At 60.3% G+C, this 20,515-nt stretch overlaps 1 protein-coding gene across 11 annotated transcripts in view; it reads left to right on the forward strand.

Annotated features, from left to right (window-relative positions):
- The window catches only part of MEF2D (myocyte enhancer factor 2D), a 79,343-nt gene that overhangs the window by 23,054 nt on the left and 35,774 nt on the right, over positions 1 to 20,515 (forward strand). For 6 of the 11 annotated variants that reach the window (XM_064475129.1, XM_064475131.1, XM_064475122.1 and 3 more), the window contains exons 2-3: positions 2,860 to 2,929; positions 20,044 to 20,359. In XM_064475129.1, the coding sequence (XP_064331199.1) occupies positions 20,306 to 20,359 (54 nt within the window). In that variant the 5' untranslated portion in view covers positions 2,860 to 2,929; positions 20,044 to 20,305. Of the gene's footprint in view, positions 1 to 1,914; positions 1,935 to 2,859; positions 2,930 to 5,905; positions 6,034 to 13,992; positions 14,082 to 17,961; positions 17,984 to 20,043; positions 20,360 to 20,515 lie in introns of those variants that run through there. The other 5 variants (XM_064475124.1, XM_064475126.1, XM_064475125.1 and 2 more) reach the window with 5 other exon arrangements.

The raw sequence follows: 20,515 nt of genomic DNA on the forward strand, positions 1-20,515 counted from the left end.
GTGGGGCTGCCGGCGGCACGGCCCAGCCCCAGCCTTTCACCGGTCCCGGTCTCACCGCGCCGCAGCGGGTGGGATGGTGACCTTTGTGAAATACCCCAGAACGCAGCGTTTCTGGGCGCTGTGCCGGGCTGCTCGCCCGTCGGGGCCCGGGATGGGCGCGGAGGGACACGGGGAGGTGGCAGCGCCGGCGGGTGGGGGCTTCGCTCTTTTGCACCGGCTCGAAACGCCGCAAAATGGGAACTGGAGGTTCGCTGGGGTTTACTGGGGCTGGAGTTACCACCGGGTCCGAAGGGTGTTGAAGCAGCCCTGGAGCTGCGGGGCTGGACAGGATCTGGCCCTTGAGCCATGGTCTCTGGGCTGTCTGCCTGTTCACCCCCATCTCGGGGGCTGATCCGGAGCCGGGTGACGCCAGGTTGTGCCCCTGCGCTGGGTTGGGATCGGGCCCTTGCAGGGGAGCGCGTGGGCTCTGTCAGGACCCGAGACCGATCCTGGCCCCGCCAGGGTTTCCCACCTTGCCATGGCGATGGGGGGGAGCCGGTCTGCCAGAACGGCTCGGCAAAGGCATTGCCATTAGTCGTCACGATCTGGGGACCGTGACGCGGCCGAGGGCTGCGTGGGATCAGGTGTTGTCCGACAGTCAGCGCCGTAACAGCCCAGTCGGCTCCGGCAGCCGGGGGTGTTACTGCAATATCCACGGGGATATTTTTGCTGCCGGCGCTCGGGTCCGTGTACGCAGCACGTGGCGTGGCCGTCCCGTGGCGGTGCCGTGTGGACACGCACCGTGGGCGCGGGGCTCTGGGTTCCGGTGGGCGGCGAGCGGGGATGCTGCGGCCCGCGGGGATGATCCTGGCTCGTCTACTGGCATCCCCCAGCGACTGGGGACGCCTCCGTGTACAGACGTACGAGGTCTCGCTTGGCCACGTGGCCTTGGTGCACCCCAGCGGGAGGGTGGAGCTGGCCTGGAGCCCCCCCAGGGACCACAGACCTGAGCCATGTGTTCGCACATCCTCCGCCCAGCCCAGCCCCGCGCCGGGGCGGTGGCGGGGAGCGTGGGTGCTCTTCCACCAGCCCCGCAAGGCGCTGCAGTGCTGAGGCCAGCAAGAGCTGCTCGTACACCGAGGGGGGCTTTAAGGAGCCCGTCGAGAGACCCTTTGCGTTGAACACCGCGGGTGGCATCCGTAGCGTGGGTGCCAGTCTCACGCAGCCTCCTGGCGCAAGGGTGGCCTCGCTCACGCTTGCTTCTCCGCCCCTGGAGCCAACAGCGGCCCCGCTCCCTGCGGGCGCTAACGCCGGGTCCCGGCGCGGTGGGTGTTCGCAGAGAAGCGCCTGCCCCCCCCGAGCTGGCAGCTGAGACAAGGCAGAAAGCAGAAGCGCGGGTAGTGCTGCCCCTCGGCCCGGCTGGGAGCGTGGCCCTCGCAAGGTGACGCTTCTCCTGCGGGTGTCCTTGTCCCTGCGTGGGGGACACCCTTTTTTTATTAAGGGAAATAAAACGGTGGTCCTGGGGGCGAGCTACGGGTTGGTCTGGGCATTAATGGGCGCAGGAGGGGCAGTAGCGGGAGCCCCCCATCCTCGTCCCCGCTGCTTTCCCTTCGTGGAGGTGACAGAGCCAGACTCGTCCGTCTGTCCTGATGCTGGGAAATACCACGCCCGGTCCACCCACAGGACCCCAGCCCGTGCAGCACGAGGTTTGGTGCTCTTGGGAGGCTGGAAAACTGCTTGTACCCTGGCTCGTACCCCGAGTAGGTGCAGCCCTGGCCAGAGCCACGCGCTCCTCGCTCCGGCTTTGTTCAGGCTGAATTTTGTAATGTCAGGAAATGAGCTGGCCGTGGGAGGGGAGGCAGCCGGGGAGAGGAAGGCTGGTTTTGTGGTTGAAGCGGAGGATGAGGACGCCGGAAAGCCGAGCACAATTCCTCGCTCTGTTGCAGGCGCCGGGGGTGAGGCTGCAGCTCGGCTTCGGGAGCGGGAGCTTGCGGCGCGTTCGGAGAGCCGGGTGCCGGCCTCCGTGCCTCAGTTTCCCTTTTATTCAGTGGGAGAAAGTGCCCTTCCTCTCGCTTGCGTGGAGCGTGCCGTGGGGGACAGGGGGCAGGGGAGGCACCGTCCCACACCAGGCGGCCGCGGGTAGCTGAAAAACCAGCGCGAGGCTGGCTGAAACCGCAGCGCTTTGCCCCGCGTTTCGCCTCCCATCTTTCTGTGGCGAGGGCGATGAATTTAGGAGCCGCGCTTCCTTCTGAGCCGCGGCGTTTGGCTCTCGGCGAGGGCCGCTTGGGGCCAAGCGTGCGGGCTGCGCTCCCCGGGAGAAAGCATCCGCGTGCGCAGGTCGGTGCTTTGCCCCGCGCGCATGAGGGCCCTCGCAGAGATCGTGAGGTTCGCTTGAAACCTTGAACGACTCGCCGCTGGGCTGGATCTGGCCCACCCCTTAGTGATAATTCTGGTTTTTTTTCGTTGTTTCTTTCATTCCTGAACTCTTTTTCGTTCCTTTTCCCCCTGGTCTCTTTACACCTGTGTCTCACGCTCCTTTTTCCCCCCCCTCTCTTTTGCGGGCCCGCAGGTTCCCGTATCCCATCCCCACCTGCGGGCGCCAGGATGCTCTCCGCACTTCATGGGCTCGGGGGTCCTGCTTGCCTTGCAGGAGCCCGACAAGGTTCCACCCGGCCGCTGCAGCCCTTGCAGCGATGCTCGGATCGGGGCAGTGCGGGGCCCCCTCCGGCTCCTCTCCTCTCAGCCAGGGCTGCTGCGGAGGGGGACCGGGAGCCCCTCGCTGTCCCCTCTGGCCGGCCGCGCTCGGGGGGGGGGGGTGTGGGGAGCCCTGTCCTTGCCTCTGTCCCCTCAGACTGATGGCTGCTCGCTTTTTCTTTGCAGTTTGATTGAGGAGCAGTGGCCGCAGCTCATCCTCTGGCAGGAGCAGAAGATGCAGGAGTCTGCGTAGCAGGTAGGGGGGGAAATCCCAACCCTGGGGCTCTCGCTGCCTTCCCCCGTGAGCTCGCTTGCCACGGGCCATGCATCTCCCCGCTCCGGGCTGGGGGCGAGGAGGTCACCCCGGCTGGGTGCAGCTCAGGGTCTCAGACTCCCAAATCGGTGCAGGATGTGACCCTACAGCTCTGATCCGGTGGCGGGAGGCGCAGCGGGTCGTGGTGCCGGCGGGGAGGCGGGGAGCACCCTGCCTGCCTGCGCACCCCGCTCTTGCTGCGGGCGCGAGGGGGTCCAGGTGAGCGGGACGAGGCAGCGGAGTCCCCAAAGTACCCCAGAGTACCCCCCTGGCACGGGGCAGGGAGGTGCCGCCCGCACGAGGTTCTGCAGCCCCGCACCCAACGCGGGTGACTCCGCCGTCCTCCAAAGCCCATCTTCCCCTTCGGCGCCTGGCGCGGCTCTGTCGGATCCCGGCCCCGGCACTGATTTGGGGCTCTGTGGTTTGGGCTTTTTGTTTGTTTAGGGGTTTTTTTTTTTTGCAAAATGGGGGTTATCAGCGCAAAAGAGGGTTTTCCTGCCCTGGTTTCTCTCTGGGTGGACGAGACTTGTGGCCAAACACCCTATTATTTTGTCCCTTGATTTGCCCAGAAATAAGGTGCCGTTGGGAGAGGGCCCCGTGTCCGGGTTTTGTCCCTTCTCGACCTTCTTTGCTCGTTTATTGCTGTTACAGTAAATGTTTGCCTCTCCCTCGTCTGCAGTGAGGTTGTGGTAGAGACAACACCGCGGGCCCATTTTATGAGGGCTCTATGGTTTCGTGTAATGTATTTTCTGTACCTGATATTGAAATCAATAAAAGGAAAGATTTAAAAAATAATCCGAGCCCAGCTCCTGGAAGGAGGGGACTCTGCCGTCGCTGCTTAGCGAGCAGTTTTGCTGGGTTGAGATGGCTTTTTAGTGCCGGAGAGGGGGCAGGTAATTTATTTGGAGGCTCGGTGCTGGGAGACGGGGAGAGCATCCGCCGTTTCCTCCGCAAGGTCAGGCCCAAGGGCTTCGTCTTGCCATCGGTTATGCTGATAGAAGCCAAGAGCAGCTCCACAGGCTTGCGTCAGGGTGAAAGCGGGTGGAAGGTACCTCGGTGATGCTCTGGCGATGGGTCGTGGCGTGCTGGAGGAGAGCAGGGCTGGGACGGCTGGGCTGGGTCCGTCCGGCTGCGGTTCGGCTGAGCACGGTGCTGCGGCAGAGAGCCGGGTGCCGATACGGGACCGGCTCCGGCCCGCTCCCTTCGGGCACACATAAATACCAGCCATGGGGCACGCTTTTTAGTGCCGTGAATAATGAAACGGAGCACAGGAATGATGGGGCTGTCTGCTGTGGGGTGTGGGAGTGGAGGGCAGGACCCTCCGCAGCTCCCCAGCATCGCGCTCCCGCTGCACCAGGCGCGTCCCGTCCCCCTGCCCGCGTGCGAGTGGGCGGTGGCAGGATCCCTCTGTAAGCGTGTTCTCCCCCAAATCTCTGCTGGCTGCTGGAGACGGGGTGCTCGCCTCCACCGACTCCGTATCGACCGGTTAAAACGGCTCCTTATTTTTTAGGCTCGCGCAAATTCTAGTTTCTGGGGTCGGCAGCGTCCTCCCGCGAAGCCCCGCGCTGCTGCTGGTGCCGGCACCGAGTTTTGAGCAGGGGAGGAGCGGTTTAGCGATTTCTGCAGCTGCACAACTGCTCGCTCCAAGGAGCGGCGCATTAAGTTGTGCGACTTGGGGAGGAGGATTTCAAAAAGCATCTCCAGGGGCTGCTTTGAAACTCGTCCCCGTCGCTCTGCGAGTGACGGGAGCTGAAGCAATTAGAGGAGCAATATCGACCGTGCCTTGGAAGCGTGCGACAGCCAGCACCGGGCGATTTAATGCCGACGAAGCCACGTCCTCACGTCCTCGCGTCCTGCGACGTGCAGCATCGCTGCCCGCGATCAATAGGCATTTTGTCTTCCTGAGGCCAGCCCCATTCGAGGCGCACCAGGAAAACCTCTCTCTGCCCAACCGCGCCTGCTGCAGAAAGCTCTTCTAGGGCCTGTGACCTTAATTGAATTGACTCTTTCATGTCCTGAAGACGGTTGCATCGTCTCGCGGCAGCCGTGCTCGGTAAATCACGTGTCCGTTACCGCATGCGCAAGCTGCAGGGTCTGTGCCAGCCGGCTTTTCTCTCGATGAGATTTGGCTTTTTGCAGCCTGAGGCTGATTTCCAGGTGCTCGGGAAGAGCCCTCGGGTCACTGGCTCTGCTCTTCTGCTGTCTAAGGCCTTGCATCACGTTCTCTTGGAGGTTTAATGCCGGTGGAGACTCGGGTTCGCGGCTCCTGGGCTCCCACCAGCCTCTAGGCATGAGCGTGCCGCCTCCCCCAGCACCGGCCTGCTTGCATCCATCAGGATCTTCCCTATTTCCAAGGAGGGCTTGTAAAACCCCTTTCTGAGTTTGGGAGAGGTGGGGTCTTGGGTTTGGTAAAAGCGACGGTTGCCTACGGCCTGCGCGGCTGCTGAAACGCGATCGTGCTGCTGGAGGTCACCTTTTAACTCCCCGCGGCGCTGGGTGGCCTTTCGTGGTCACGGCTCTGCCCTGCGCTTTGGTTTTCTGAGCTCATCCGCTATTTTGCCACCGAGGGGGGAGAAAAAATGTCTTCAAAGCCCTTTTCCCTTGGGGAAAAGCCAGCTTGGTCAGAAATGTCCGCACAGAAATGTCGTCTGACTGTGCTGACCCAGCAGCGGGGCTCGTCCTCCCCAGGGGTCCCGCTGCGCCCGGGGGCGGGGGGGGGTCCGTCCCAATCCCGCCGCGTCCCCGGGTTTGGGACGGCGGAGGAAGCGAGCCCGGGGGCTGCTTTCGGCAGCTGTTCGCGAAGCGGGCGGCTCTGGCCTCTCCCTTCCCTCCCCCCCCGCCGCACGCTTAACCACCTCCTCCTGCCTTCGCATCTGCCTCTGCCCTTTAGCCGCCCCGGCGCGCCCCGAACGGGGGTTCGGAGGAATCGGGGGCCGCGGCGGCGGCGGCGGCCGCTTGGAGCGGGGACAGCGGCTCCATCCCGCGCGCTTCCTCCCGGCCCTCAGCGCGCAGCAGACGTGGAGAAGGACGCAGCCACCCTGTCTCCTGTGAGTACCTCTCACTCTTTCCACTGGAGAGTTAAAATTAGCAACTTCTTTTTTTAAAACAGGCGTCGCTTTAAACCTTGCCAGCCCAACTGGGTTTCCTTTTATTGCCCCCCCCTCCACCCCCCTGGCTCCTTTTCTCTTGATTTTTTTTTAATTGTGTTGTTATTGTTGAACATATACGTGCACTTTTCTCCCCCCCCTCTTTTTTTTTTTTTATTTTTTTGAATTTTTTTCCCCCTCTTTTCATTCCTTTTTTAAACACGGGTGACGCTGCAGTGTCGGTGCGGAGTTCGGAGCCAAATAAACAGCCCAGCACACCCCCACCCCGATCGCCTTACAGAGCCCGGTGCCGGAGCCCAGTGCCAAATTTAGAGCCCTTAGCTATTGTCAGCCTCTGCGGTCGCCGCTGCTCTGCCGGGGGGTTTTACCCCAGACCCCCTTTTTGCTCCTGACACAGACCTTCGATGTGAGTGTGCCTCTAATTATCCCCCCCACCCCTTTGTGTTCATGGTAAAGCATAAAAGTGCCCATAAATCAGGACCCGTTGCTTTTTATCCAGGGCTGCGTGGGCAGGGAGGGAGAGGGGGGTCTGGGCAGAGGGGGGAGTTCCCGCGCTGGGAGGATCAGCTGCATGGAGAGAGGGGGAAACTGAGGCACGGAGGGCGGGCATGGTTCACCGACGGGGAAAGGGTGGGCCGGGATTTCCTCCTCTTAAAATAAAAGTAAAAACAGACGAGCAAGGAAAACGCAGCAGGTTCAGATGCAGGATCGGTGCCTCTCCCCGGGGGATAAAATCCGGCGCTCTGGGGAAGCTCGCGCCCACGGTCCCCCGCGCAGGGACGGTGCTGGGGACTGACGTGGGTGGAGGGTGCCGCGGCCAGAGCTCTGCTACGCCAGGACGGAGCCGGCAGTTGGAGGTGGCCGTCGCAGCCCGGATCTGCGAAAGCAAACAGGAAGGCGAGCAGGGAGCAGCGCACCGTATTTACTCGGGTGTTGGGGATGTTATTTATTGTGGTTCCGCTGAGGTTGGATTCAGGGGGTTTTTAACACCTTCCTGCTCGGTGCTGTTTCCTTTCGGCCAGGGCTTGCGGCTCGTGCGGGGAGGCGAGCCGGGTACCGCGCACCTCTCCGCCCGAGCATCGGGCATCGGCAGGAGCATCGCACCGGGGCTCTGCCTCCCATTCCTCCTCCTCCCTTAGCTATTTCAGAAATGTTTGGTTTGCTCTAGAGACTGGCCCGGCTCGTCCCACATGAGGGATGGATGTGGAGGGGCTGGGACCACCGCTGGGCTTGGCTCATCCTAGGAAAAGCTTTTACCATCATGATATTTTTTTTTTTGCAGGGTGTTTTGCGCTGTTACTGCTTCGGGGCCGGGACTGCCCGGATCCTGCCTGGGGTTAGGGTTAATAACGCTGATAATATTTTTCACTTCTGCGAAAATGAAGGTGCAAAGCCTGTAGGAAGGAGGGTGGCATCCTTCCGCAGTGCTTTTAGTGTTTCCCTCCCAAGACACCGCTCGTGCGCTGCCCTGGCTCCGATGCTCACGGGTGGCTTGAACACGATCGGGGCTGGAGGGTCTTTGGGTTCAGCCCAACCCTTTACCGGTCACTGGGGCTGGGCGAAGCGGGCTCTCCTCTCTGCTCCGCTCGGGGGGCCCCATCGCAGCGGGGCTGGCCCCATTTGGGGACGGGGTTTGGGGCTGCGGGTCTCGTCCCCGTGGCAGGGTCCCAGTTTCAAAACTGCGCGGCTGCCCACGATACTGCCCTGGGCAACAATGGCTGCAAAGCCCTTTCCTCCTCCTCTTCCTCCACCTCTTTCAGGCAAACAATCGATTTGGGCAGCTATTTATTTATATTCATTTATTTTTATGTCCCCACCCTTCAGCCAGAAATTTTGACTGAAATATTTTCATTTCTACATGCAAACTCGTGCCTTCTGAAAAACCACGCCGTCTCTCTCGCCCCCTTTGCAAGTCTGCAGAAAAACCCACCTTTTCTGGTTTGTTTTTTTCCCCAATATTTTCCCTTTTCCAAGAGGAATTGTGACTGCTGTGATGCTCCTGCACTCGCGACGGCTCCCAAGCTCTCGCCTTGCCCTTGGGGTCCATCTCTGTGCCTCAGGAGCATCCCACTGGCTTCCCTGCCATCCCTCTGGAAACCCGGGCTGGGAACCACAACCAAAGCCCTCGACTTCAACCCCAGCCACGTGCCGGCAGCGCTCCGGCGCCGGAGCTTGGAGGGTGCCAGGCCCGGGATGTCTCACCCCCTCTCGAAAGTGCCCGATTTTGGCATTTCCCGCAGTGGCTGGGCATCCCTGTCGCTCTCCTGAGCATCCCCGCTGTTTTTGGCTGGGATGCCCGAGGTGGGCACATGGGCAGCATCCGCACCCCCAAAACCCAGGGCTGGCCGAAATCATCACCCCTCCGGCACGGGGGCGTTTGGCACAGCTGCGGAGAGGGGCTCGACCGGTTGGGGACCGTGGCAGGGGACTCCCACCCCCTGCCTAAATCCTCCCTGCTAAAACACAAGTTTTGGGTGGGTTAAAAAACAAAAATCCCTTTTAAAACAGAATAATTTCCCGGAGGATGCGTCCCGGGATGGGGTCTGGATGAGTCTCCCTCTCCCTGCTAACGGGAACCATCACCCAGCGGGTCTGGTGGGTGACGTGCCCATCGGAGCGGGCAAGAGCTTGGCTTGCTTCGGTGGCCCCGGCGCCGGCGAGCGGGTGGGACAGGGTTTGTGCGCCTGTGTCTAGAATGTGCGTCTTGTGACTGAGCGGCAACAGCTGAGAACCAGCTGTCTCGCTGTATTTCGGCCGCCTGACGAGCCGGGGCCCGATCCTCACCCCCACCCGCCTTGCTGGTGAGCGCAGGGTGAGGATCGGGCCCCGTCCCTCGTCAGCCTTTTGCCGTGCGTGCAGGCTGCTGCTGAGGCGGGGGAGCGGGGCCGTATCTCGTCCCAGCGGACGGCAAAGCCTTTGTGGCATCCCCCAGTCCCTGCAGCTGTGAGTCACGCTGGGGACGAGGGACAGTGAGCTGGTTTGTGTGTCATCGTCCCCCCGCCCTGGATTTGGCTGCTCTGGGTGCCCTGCGGTCCCTGGGGTGCTCCAGCAGTGTGACGCCCGGGCTCCGGATCAGGGGTTCCTGGAGCACCAGCGGCAGATGTGGCAGCTGATGCAACGTTATTCGGGTGCTGCGTTGGAGCCGCCCTGTTTTTAGTGGAAGAGGAAGTTAAACCCGTTTTTGCTGTGTGGCATCTTGTCCGGGTTCCTCCCGTTGGCGTAGAGCGAGTTCGGGTTGGGTGCTGGGGGCGGCCGGACCCCTGTCCGTGCCTCTCGGTGGGCTTCGGTGGCTCATTCTCTCGCAGCACTTGGGCTGTAGCTCCTGGGGCCAAGGGACGGCTCCTTCTGCTGGGTTCCTCGTGCCCAGCACCTTCACCTCTGCTTGCAAACTGTGGTGCTGTTATAGTCCCAAATAATTAATGCTGTTTGTGGACCTTTGTTTGCTTTATTAAAAAGAAAATAGCCGTGTCCAGTGGTAAGTCTCCAGCTGTTAGGAGGCAGCGTGCTCTGAACATGACCCTGTGGCTATGGAGCAAAGCCATTTTTTTGGGGTGGAAATGGTGGGGGCACGTGCAGGTGGATAGGCAGGTCCGCCTCTGAGCAAAGCAGGTGGCCAGGGCGCCAGGTTTTGTGGCTTTCTTTCCCAGTTGGAGGTGCCAGGGGCTGGTAGGAGCTGCGATGGTTGAGTCTGAGCACTGGGATGGAGGCAGGAGCCTGGTCCTGCCCATTCCTGGTGGTGTTGGCCAGATCTTTCCCATCCACCTCTCTAAGGGACTCTCTGGCGAGCTCTGCTCCCTCCCAGTATTCAGCATTGCCATATCAGTGGCAAATTTTGCTTTTTATCCTTCTTCTCATGGTCAAGTGGAGCTGGTGACCACCATCCCCTTCCCAACGATGGGCAGCTCCTGGTTTCACCAGCTCCTCCGCACCCCAGAGGCGTGCTGGACCCTGCAGCCCCTGGAGAGCCCAGTGCTCCCTGCCTTGGGAGCTGAGGGCAGGTAAACCCTGACCACGCACGTGGGATGGGGCGATGCAGGAGCAACATCTGCTTCTACGTTGCCTTTGTGTCTTTGGACCCGATGGATGTGGCGGCTGCTTTGGGCATGGATGCAGTCAGCGGTTGGTAGATGCAAATAAAACCAGCAGCCCCGTGACTTTTGGCATTGCTGCTATTACTCACCAGTGCTCGGGGGTGGGAAAAAAAGAAAAGAGGTGGTTCTGGGAGGCTGGTTTGAAAGATCTCGGTGGCCCTTGGGGAAGGGCTGAGCCTTTGGGAACGGCGCTGCTGGGAGGGAGGATCATGCTTGAGGGCTGAGCTCCGGGATGGCACTGGGGACCTCCAGCCTCGCGGCAGCCCCGGCTTGCGCTGAGCTTTGGGTGCCGGAGGGTCTGCAAAGCGGCTCTCGGGTGTCCCTTGCTGGGTGGGGATGGGGTGCGGGTTCCCCGGCCGTGTTGCTGGGGATGGGGATGGAGGTTTGTGCCACGCTGCCCTTGGGCGAAGGCAAGGTGACCGCAGGATGCCCAAGCCCGCAGGACTTGGCTGGCTGCAGAGGATGCCTCCCCAATCCCATCCCGTTGACATGGGAGGGGAGAGGAGTGTTTCCCCCGGGACAGTTTCGCTCTCCACCACGTCCCGTGGGGCTGCCGTGGGTTTCCATCGCTCTCGCGGGTGGCTTGGAGCAGCAGTCGGGTCTCATGGAGTTTCCCCTGGGTAAAATCTGCCATGGGGAGAGAGTTGTCCCCTCTGCTACGGGGGGAAATCCCATCCCCGTGCATGGAGAGCCCCTAAATTCCCTGCAGGGAGGGTTTCGCCCTCCTGACGCTGCTGAGCCACCCCTGGGGACCCAGTTCCTGGGTGCCGGTGGTGGGGTCCTGCCCCCCGTGCAGGAGCTGAAGGCAGCGGTTGTCCCCCTTTGGCATGTTGCATTTTGGGACTTGCAAGTCATTGATGTCCTTCCGATGACTGGAGTGAGGCTGCTGGCAGCAGGGACCGTGCTGGGCTGCACCAGGGGACAGGAGCGCCCTGGGGTGCACCCTCGGGCTGGGGGGTGCCCGAGGAAATGGGGGGCGATGTCAAGGTCCGGCGATGCAGGGAGCCTTGGCTGCCCTCGCCCCAGGTTTGCATCTCGCTCTACAGTTTCCCATTCGAGAGGAAAAACACCCTCAAAGCGAAACGTCGCTGCCATCAGGTGCCGAGGCTTTTCCTGGGCTCCCCCTGCGCTGGGGGTGGGAGGCAGCTCGGTGGGGAGCAGGGCTGGGCGACCCCTAAAACAGTAGCCACGTCTTCCTCCTGCATCCCTGCCTTTTCCTCCCTGTGGCGTCGGCGCTGGCGAAAGGCCCCCCCCGTGGGTCTGATTTGGGGTCGAGAGCTGCTTCTGCTCCCCACCAGCACGGGGACAACTTTGACAGCCTCCTGAGTTACGAGCGCAGGATCCGGCCCTGAATTCAGCTCTCTCCTCCTCGCTCTTTTTTTTTTTTTTTTTTTTAATGAGTCAACCTCTCATCTGTCATATTAAACCTCCTCATTACCAGGTATCTAAATTTTGCTCTGACAATAGTGACAGGGGAAGCTGCGATATCATTGCCGCGGCGCGGGGCTACGGGGAGCTGGCAGGTGGTTATTTCATGCCCTGCAGGGAGCCGTGGGGGTGGGCGACGGAGCCGGATAATGGGCTCTCGCTTCCCTTCATTTAGAAAACCCTACTTAGTGCAGAGGGGAAAATTACCCCCAGTCTCCAGCTCCGGAGCTGGTGATGGATAGAGGACAGGAGGGAAGGGGGACGGCTTCGCGGGGTCCCCAGCTCCACCCTGCGGATGGAGGGCGGATGGAGGTGGGTTAGGGCCGCCCCGTGCACGGGGTTGGTCCCGGCTGGGAAAGGGGATGCTGTGCCCGTAGCAGGGTGCCGGAGCTGGCGGGGTCCCCAGGCTCAGCGTGCACGCCCAGGGGACCGCAGCCAGGCTCGGGGTGACGGGTGACCCCTGCGACGCGGATGGCACCGCCAAGGTCACTGCTCAAGGTCGCAGGGCTTTTCCGGCGGCTGCATCAGCCTTTGCACGGTGCTGTTCCCAGGGTGCTTTAAAGGTTGCTTTAACAAGGGGGTGTCCAACCCCTCCAGTTTAACGCCGTGCCCTGCGGCGTCCCCACCTGTCCGTCCCTGCGGCATCTCCCTCCGGGAGCAAGGACCGTCTGCCGCCCGGGGAACGGCGCGGGGTGAGGGGCTGCGGGTCCCCGCTTGCCCTCATCCCCTGGGCTTTTCCTCCCGGAGGCCTCGCCTTGGCACGGGGTGACCGATGGCTCCCTGGAGCGGGGCCGCGGGCTCGCCGGTGACCTTGCCTGGGGCTCCTGCCCAGCCTCCCTTCTCCTGCCGGTTCCCCCACGTCCCCTCCAGCCTCTGCTGGCTCTGGCCGTGCCGGCGGCGCGGGGAAGGTGGCCGGCCGTGCCCGCCGTCACGCAGCCTCCGCAGCCCCCAGCCCGGGGTGCGCTCCCGGGGTGCCGGAGGTGACGGTATCCCTGGCTAGCCACGGCGCGGGGGACCGGGGTGCCTTGGTTCGGGTGCTGCCGCGGTGCCTGCAGTCCTTGCGCCAACACTGGGGCGGTCACCCTTGTTTGGTGGGTGTTGCCTGGGTGCAAACGGGTGCACGAGCTGCAGGGGAAGAGAAAATCAACCCCGGTTTAATAATTTCCTCAAAATCCTTTCTTTCACCCCTGCCTTGCAGAGGCAAACGCCAGTTCTCCAGCATCATTTAAGGGCTGTGCTTTTTTTTTTTCCCTCCCCCCAGACTCTGCTGGTCTTGGCACGGCGCGTGGTTTTGTTACAGCTCGGCAGAGCTGGCTGCACGGTTGGCATCTGCTTTTCTCCAGAGAGCGCCTGAATCTGGGTCAGGAATATATGTGTCTTTTTCAAATTCCTCGGGGGCCTGATTGAATCCAGCCTCGCTTCTACTCTCCCGAGCCTCCCGAGGTTTGTACCTGCAGCCAGCGGGACGGATCCTGCGCAGGCAGGAGGACCCGAGCTGCTGGTTTTGCTGCCGATCCTGGGGAAATCGGGTCCCTCCCGCGGGCGTCAGGTGTGCAGGAGAAATTGCAGCTCGATGCTGGATTTGCACCCGCTGGGGGAGCAGGATTCAGCCCCGCGGAGGGCTCGGCCGAGCAGGGCCCTGCAGCTGCATTTCCGAGCGGGAGGTTTGCTCCGGAGCCGCATTTCGGCCGCCTTCCTCTCCCCTCCCCCTGCCTGCATCTGGAGGCTCGACACAGGAACCCAGATAGCATCATCCTGAAACCAGAATAGAAGCTTTGGAGGAGACTTTAGCATGTTTGTGTGGTTTTGATCTCGGTTTGTAGATAAAGAGGTGCTAAACAATGCTATGCTGGCGAGTTGGAGTCCTTCATGGGTATGTGCAGCGGGGCTGGGGAAGCGCAGGCATCTGCCCTCGCTGCCCGCTGCGATGCCACGGGCGTCCCCGCGGGGATGCAGCTCCCCTTGGGTGCATCCGTCCCGGGGGAGCTGGGGCTGCTGCTGCTGGCGCTGCACCCCGCATCCCGCAGCAGAGCCAGCTTGGTCCGTCAGCGGCCTCTGGCTGGTAGGATGACGGCGAGCACCACGCCGGTGGCTTCGCGGGGTAGGAAGAGCAACATTAACGTGACTACAGGCAATAGATTTTTAGGGAAGGGGGTTTTCCTTGGCTCTGCAGAGGAGAAGGAAGCCAGTCCTGCAGATCCAGAAGCCACCAAGAGGGAAACTAAAAGTCCTTGGTGTCAGCGTGGAGGATATGTTAAAAAAACAACAATTAAGTCACAAAAGACAGGGCCGGCCGGCAGAGAGAAAGGAAACAGGAAGGCAAGAACTGCAGTTAAACAGTCGGGTTCAAGAGGTGACTTGAGCTAAATCCATATCCTTAAGGGACGGATTCCCTTCCGCGGGCGGGGAAGCGGCTCTGTTGGTTCGTGCCGGGAGCCTCGGGCCGAGGCTCGGACACCTCCGCTGCAGGTTTGCTGTTTTGTTTGCAATTGCCTTTAAGGCCCTTTTGCAGCGGGTGGAGAGTCCGGGCTTTGCGCGGGTGCTGCCGGACTGCTCCTTGTGGCAGCGCGGCCACGGCGCGCCTTGACTCAACTGCTTTTCTCGGTAAAAGCCGCGAGTTTGCGGCGGGGGGAGCATTGCAGCGGGGCGTGGGGCTGCTCTCGCCACCTCCGAAGCATCATCGTCGCCTCCAGAGCATCACCGCTCCCTCCCTGCGCTCGGCCTGTTTCCCCATGGCCCTACCCCAGCGCGGGGAGGCGAAGGGCTCCGCGGAGGCTCGGTGCGCCATCGGCGTGGTGGGTGTAAACCACTTCCCATGGCAGGCTGAGCTCGCGGGCTGGTTTGCAGCGCAGCAGCGTTTCCCCAGTATGGGCTCTCTCCTGCTGTGGGTAGAGAGACGGGGCAAAGCCTGCACCTTGTAACCCGTGCGCCGACAGGTTGCGCGCTGAAGCTCTCTTGCAGTGGCCCGCCTTGCCCGGAGATGCTCCAAGGTGGGGGGTAAACCCAGAGCCCCCCCCAAAATGTTGGTTCTGCTGGGCTGGGTTCAGTGAATTCAGTCCTGTTGGGTGCTGTGTTCCCCGGGGGGAGGATGCCTGACCGGGATGACCCCTTCTCCTGGTGCTCTCAGTCAGCCCCTTCGCTTCATGGAGGATAAACCCATCTTTGGGAGAATTCCGGCAAATCCTGGGTAAAGGATGGGTTTGTCCCGCAGCGAGAGCGTCCGGTGCCTGGGCAGAGTGGGCGGCTGGGCTGGGCTGGGCTCCTGCCTTTCTCCCTTCAATCGGGGACTTTCTACGCCGTTATCAGGCACCCTCCCATTCAGCTCCTCCATAAGATGAGCCGCGTTGGTCCTTCCAGCATGTTCACAGGCGAGCGTTTGTCGTCTTTTTCCCCTTTCCCTTCTTTTCCCTCCAACCTCCGACTGACCTTTGAAGCTGCTCCCGCAGGTCTCCCTGCGGCCGAGGCCGTCCCCGTGGCGCTGGCCTCGGGTTGGGGGATGGAGATGGCGCAAACGTCCCTCCAGCCGGCGCCGCAGCGAACCCATCCCGATTTTGCCATCGCTCGTAGCGCTGGCTCCAGCGCGTATTTCAGCACAGGCACGAGTGGATTGGGGAGCCCGTGGGAGAAGCAAGGCTCAGAAGGAAAAGACTTTTTTTTGAAAGGATGCGTTTATTTGCCTTTATTTATCTTCTTAAACCTTTGGGATTCGTCTTTTTGATCTTCGCTTCGCAGCTGCGCAGCCAACGTTTGGTTTATTTAAGCTGACACCGTGCTGAGAGCACAAGGCTTTACAAGGTGGGGTTTTAAGGAAGGATGGCTTAATACCGTCGCCTTCGAGAGGAGCGGCCGTGTCACGGCTAACTTTAGTAAGGAGGCAACTAAAAAGGGATGCAATAAAAGTATATTAAAAATAGCAAATGGCCATAGAAAGTGGATGTGAGACTCTTACGTGCCCCTCCTCGCGCAGAGAGAAATATGGGGCTATTTAGTAGAACTGGAAAAGGGAGGAGTGACGGAGCGGTGCAAAGAACCCTGCTGCTCGTGCAACGCCAAGGTGGGACCGGTGAGAAATAGGTGAAGTAGGTGGGAAATCCGAGTAGTCGGGGGAAGAAATCCAGAAATAAGGACTTGGAGGAGATAGTAACTCTCCTGCCTGCCCAGCTCTTGGAGCTGTGGATTCAGCACCCCCAAATTCCTTGTTTTGTAAAAACATCTCCCAGCTGAGATTCCTCTTTGCTTTTTCTTTCTTCCCCCATTTGCAAAATGCTAACTCCGCTCCCTCACCCGTCTCTCCAATTTAAAGCAATTTACTTGGAGCCGGGTATGAATTACTCAGCACAGAGTTAACCAGCACCTGCTTGTAGTTAATTGGCATGTGTGTTAATTGCTGTGATAGTCATCCTTGCGCGAGGGGGTGTAGGGCAGGAGGGAGGGATGCGGGCGCTAACGGGCTGCCTCTGTCCCAGCGCTTCTCGCCGCTTCCCTGCGGCGAGGCCGGATTTCCCCTTTCCCGATCCTTGCCGAGGTTTCCGGCTGCCCAAAGAGGGACGGGATGACTTTTTGCCGATGCAACGGCCTTGATTTGCTTCACGGCAGGTTTGCAGGTCCCTTTCGATGGCGTCGGACCCCCTGCGCCGCGGCGGTTCCTCCTCGCGGGGTGTAGCGGCGGCTGAGATGCTCGGTGGCTGCGTGGAGATGGTCACCGTGGAGATGGGTACCGCCGGCGTGGCGGGGAGGCTGCGGGCGCCCAGGGTGGCCCTGAGCCCAGCCCGGCCCCGCCTCGTGATGTTTGAGCTGCCCCGAACCTGGTTTAGGATGGCTGGGTCACGTTTTGGGCAAACCAGTCTGCGGAGATTCTCTAGTGTCTTGCAAGGGCTGGGCTTAGCCCATCCGCTGGTGTTCGTGTCGCGGCTCGGGGATGTTGGCGCCTCACCCCATCGCGGAAGGGCGCTGAGGCTCGGGCGCTGCGCAGGGTGGGTGCCTTCTCATCCCGCGTGCACCACGGGGTGGCGAGAGCCCCGTTTCCTTGGAAAAGCAGGCTAAGGGTAAAGAAGCTGCTGTCTGAGAAGGAAGAAAAAATTATTTAATGATTGGGGATATTATAGTGAATAAAACCACCCAAGACCCCAAATGTTAAGTTACTTGGGAGTTTCTCTTTTTAAAAGCCCTGCGCTCTGGGTGCTTGGCTGTGTTTAGGTGCTTAAATCCCACCTGATCACGGAGGGGGGGTGATGCTGGTGCTTTGGGGTGGGCAGTCAGGGAGCCCGAGCAATCAGCTGGGGGAGGAGAGGGAGCTCCGGAGGCTTGGTGCACGGCTTCGGGGTCGGGTCCGAGCAGGCAGTGGCGGCGCCGGCGCGGAGGGCAGGAGCCGGGGAGTCTCTCCAGGTTTCTTGCGCTTGCAGATGCTGATCAGAAACTTGAGCGTGTGGTCGGACTTTCTGAAACAGCCACCTGGGCAGGAAACGTGAAAATACCTGGGTTTAAAAATATGTTGGGGAAAAAAAAACCCCAACCTACAAACAAATAAACCCACCCCAAAATCCGAACACCGGGAACATGAAGAGAACAGGGAGGAGTTTTAAATCCCCTCCAGCAGATGAGTTTGGAGGGCAGCGAACAGTGCCGTGCTTTTCTCCATCCCTCCTTTTCGCCCCATCCAAGGACCGCGCCCGCCACGGGATGTTTTCCTTCCCATGCAGGGGAGAGGGCTCAAGAGCATCACGCGGCCGGCTCCTTTTCTCCCCACGATGACAAGCAAAAAAAAGTGTTGTTAAATCACCTTTTTCCCTTGGGGGACTTCATCAAGCGGCATCAGCAAGCCCCAAGGCTGGGACGATGGTCCCCACCCAGCCGGCGTGTCCAGGACCCAGGAGTTGGGCTTGGGGAGCAGCAGGAGGAACGTGGTCTGGTGGTTGAAAAAGACGATTTATATCAAAACACCTGGCTTTTATTTGCGGGACAGGGAGGGGAATGTGGTTTGAATGCCGCCGCTCCCATGCAAGAAGCACTGGCTCGTGTGAAGCTCGGCACAGGGATGAGCAGCGCCGGCGTTTTCTCCTCGTCCCTACAAACATCCCATCTCTTTTTCAAACGCCGCAGAGCTTTTGGCCACGATAGCATCCTGTGAAGAAGTCCCACAACCAAATATGTTTCCTTTCACTTGGTTTAAATTTACTGCCTGTTGTTCTCCAGTGTTTATTGTTGCTTCTGGAGAGTTCCTCTCTGGTTTGGACAGTAAATCCGCTGTCTTTTCAGATGGTTTATCTGTTCAAGAGCTGCAGCACAAGGAAAGAATTAGCATCTTGCCCTGGGCCCGGATGTGGAGCTGTTGCTACTTCACACTGCTGCTGGTGGTTTTGAAGACGGTGAAGGTGAATATTTTTCAGCCAGTTTAAAGAAATTGCAACTCCAAAGGGAAAAGCTGCAAAGCAAACTCAGCGGAAAGTTCCTCCTCCGCCAAATTTTCTCCACGCGTGTGAAATCCTCGCCTCAGCCCCCGGCCTCGGGGCTGCCGACTCTCTCCTGCGTGGGCTCACGGTGGTGGAAAAGCCGAGCGGACGCCCTGGGGTGGATGAAACAAAAAATTCTCATTTTATTTTTGGCTCTTCCAGGGTCACTGGCCTTTGAGGGACGCTATCGTGGCAGCCTGGCACATGTATCCCCTGCTCACTGGTGCCCAGGGACTGGTGGTGCCCTGGGTCTGGCGGTGCCCAGGGTCTGGCGATGCTCTGGCACCAGCCTTTCCAGGGTTGCTCAAAGGAAAATGGGGACCAGTAGCTGAAGGGCATCCCCCAGCACGGGCTCAGCATCCCCCCACGGCACCGGTGCTGCTCACGGCTGGATGGTCCCTCCCGTTTGCTGGTGGGAGCGGAGACACAGACCGATTTTGGGAAATAATGATTTAAGCAGCAAATGCCATCCCTGCATGGGTTGTCCCTACAAAGAGTCTTCCCGGTGGGATTTTTGCTGTCCTTTTGCTTGTCTTCCCTGGAGAGCAAATCGTGGATGTTGGGGGGGGAAAAGTCTCCCCATTCCCCTCTCGGCTGCTCGAGCCAGGACTGTAACCCCAGAGCATGATGCGCCATGAATAATTTTACCCAAAATAAGAGCAGAGAGAAAGATTTAGTGACTCACGCGAGTCAATGAACCCCGAAAAACAAGTGTGGGAGCGGGACCGTCAGGGCTTGTTTGTTGTCGGAGCGTGGTCTGATGCGGAGGCGAAGGACGGGGCCAAGGTTGCTGGGGGGCTTCGGCGGGGTCTGGGGGGCTGCGTGCTCTGGGGTGGGAGGGGAGCAGGAGGAGCTCGGTCGGGGCTGCCCACGGATGCTCCCGTCATTTGGGATGATGGGAGAGAAGAAAAAGCTGGGGTGTTTTCATGCTTTTTGTACCGAGGGCTGGGGCCTGCCAAGCCGAGGCAGATCGGAAGCTATTTTGGGACTGGCTTTTCCCTCTGCCCGGGTCTTGGCACGGGGCGCCCTCGCCTTCAATTCACTCGGGGAGGGAGAATCAGAAGAAAAACATACCTGCAGAAAAACGAACTGGCTGGTTTTCCCCCTTTATCCCCCTCGCTGCAATGCAATGCACGCTGAAAAAAATGGGGTGAAATGGGGCTTGGGGGGCTGTGTCGGTGGTGGGTTGGTGGGTACACCCAGGTACAGCCTTCAGCGTCGGGGTGCCCGGAGGGGGCTGAGCCTCCGCCCCGTCACCCGGTGCGGGTTCACGGAGCGAGGCTGAGGAAGGAGCCATGCGGGTGCCTCGGGACCCGCAGCTCTCGCCCCTTTTGGGGGGGAGGTGTAGACCAAAGGGTACCCCCGAGTCGATCCACACACCCCCCAGGTCGCTGGAAACAACCGGCGTCCGGCTGTTGTCGAGCCCAGTCGAACCCCGGGCTGTCTCGGCTTCCTTCGGAGTCCTTCTTCCCCTCGCCCATGAGAATTAGGTTTCTGTGCCTGATTATAGGGTTTTTTTAAGTAATCAAATAAAGACATTTTAAAATTCCAAATTGAAGATTAACGCAGAAATTGGAGACGGATTTAAATTGCCCCAGCTAATCACCAGCCACTCGACTGCTTATGACTTTATTAAGAGAAAAAAAAGGAAAAAAAAAAAAGAAGTCTGGAGTGTCACGGAGGAATAATGATTCACAGGCTCGTTGCTGCCGTCTCCTCCTCCTCGACGAGCATCGGCGTGCCCGGCCCACACGTGTCCTGTGGCGCGGGCGTTTTTTGGGCTCCATCCTTGGGGTTTGTTCACGACCAGGTTGGGTAAATCCCTCTGCAAGCCTCCTGGCGCCAGAGCTGAGCGGGAGGATGGAGCAGAGAGCTGCCCTGGGCCGGGGGGCCGGAGCCGTGCCGGCGGCGGGGAGGACTCCGGGAGGGTGCCGGGTCCTGGAGGGGGTTTGGGTCTCACTCCTGTCTCTCTCCTCGCACAGGTTCCTGAGCAGCCGCTGACGGCGCAGCCCCACGGGACCCGGCCACGCGGGAGGATACCATGAACTGAGCAAGGAGCGACGCGAACCTTTTTTTTTTTTTTTTTTTTTGTTTGTTTTGGCTTTTTTTGGTTTAGTTTTCATCCGAAAAAACACACAAAAAAAGCCCCCCCACGCTCTTTCATGAAAACATTTTAAAACGGGGTTACTTTTCCCCTCCCCTGAACCGAAGTCGTCCCGGGTGCGGTGAGGATTTCCAGAGAAGATGGGGAGAAAAAAGATCCAGATCCAGCGGATCACGGACGAGCGCAATCGGCAGGTCGGTGCTTTCCCTTCGGCTCTCCGCTCCCTCCGCGCCCGCTCTCCTCCCGTCGGGTATTTTAAGGGTCCTGCTTCAAAACGACCCATTTCCATCCCATTTTGGGCCAAGTGGTGCTTTTTCCCGCCCCCCCCAAGCCCATAAACCAAGCGGCAC

The sequence above is a fragment of the Phalacrocorax carbo genome, chromosome 28 (assembly GCF_963921805.1).
Source record: "Phalacrocorax carbo chromosome 28, bPhaCar2.1, whole genome shotgun sequence".
Taxonomy (NCBI): domain Eukaryota; kingdom Metazoa; phylum Chordata; class Aves; order Suliformes; family Phalacrocoracidae; genus Phalacrocorax; species Phalacrocorax carbo.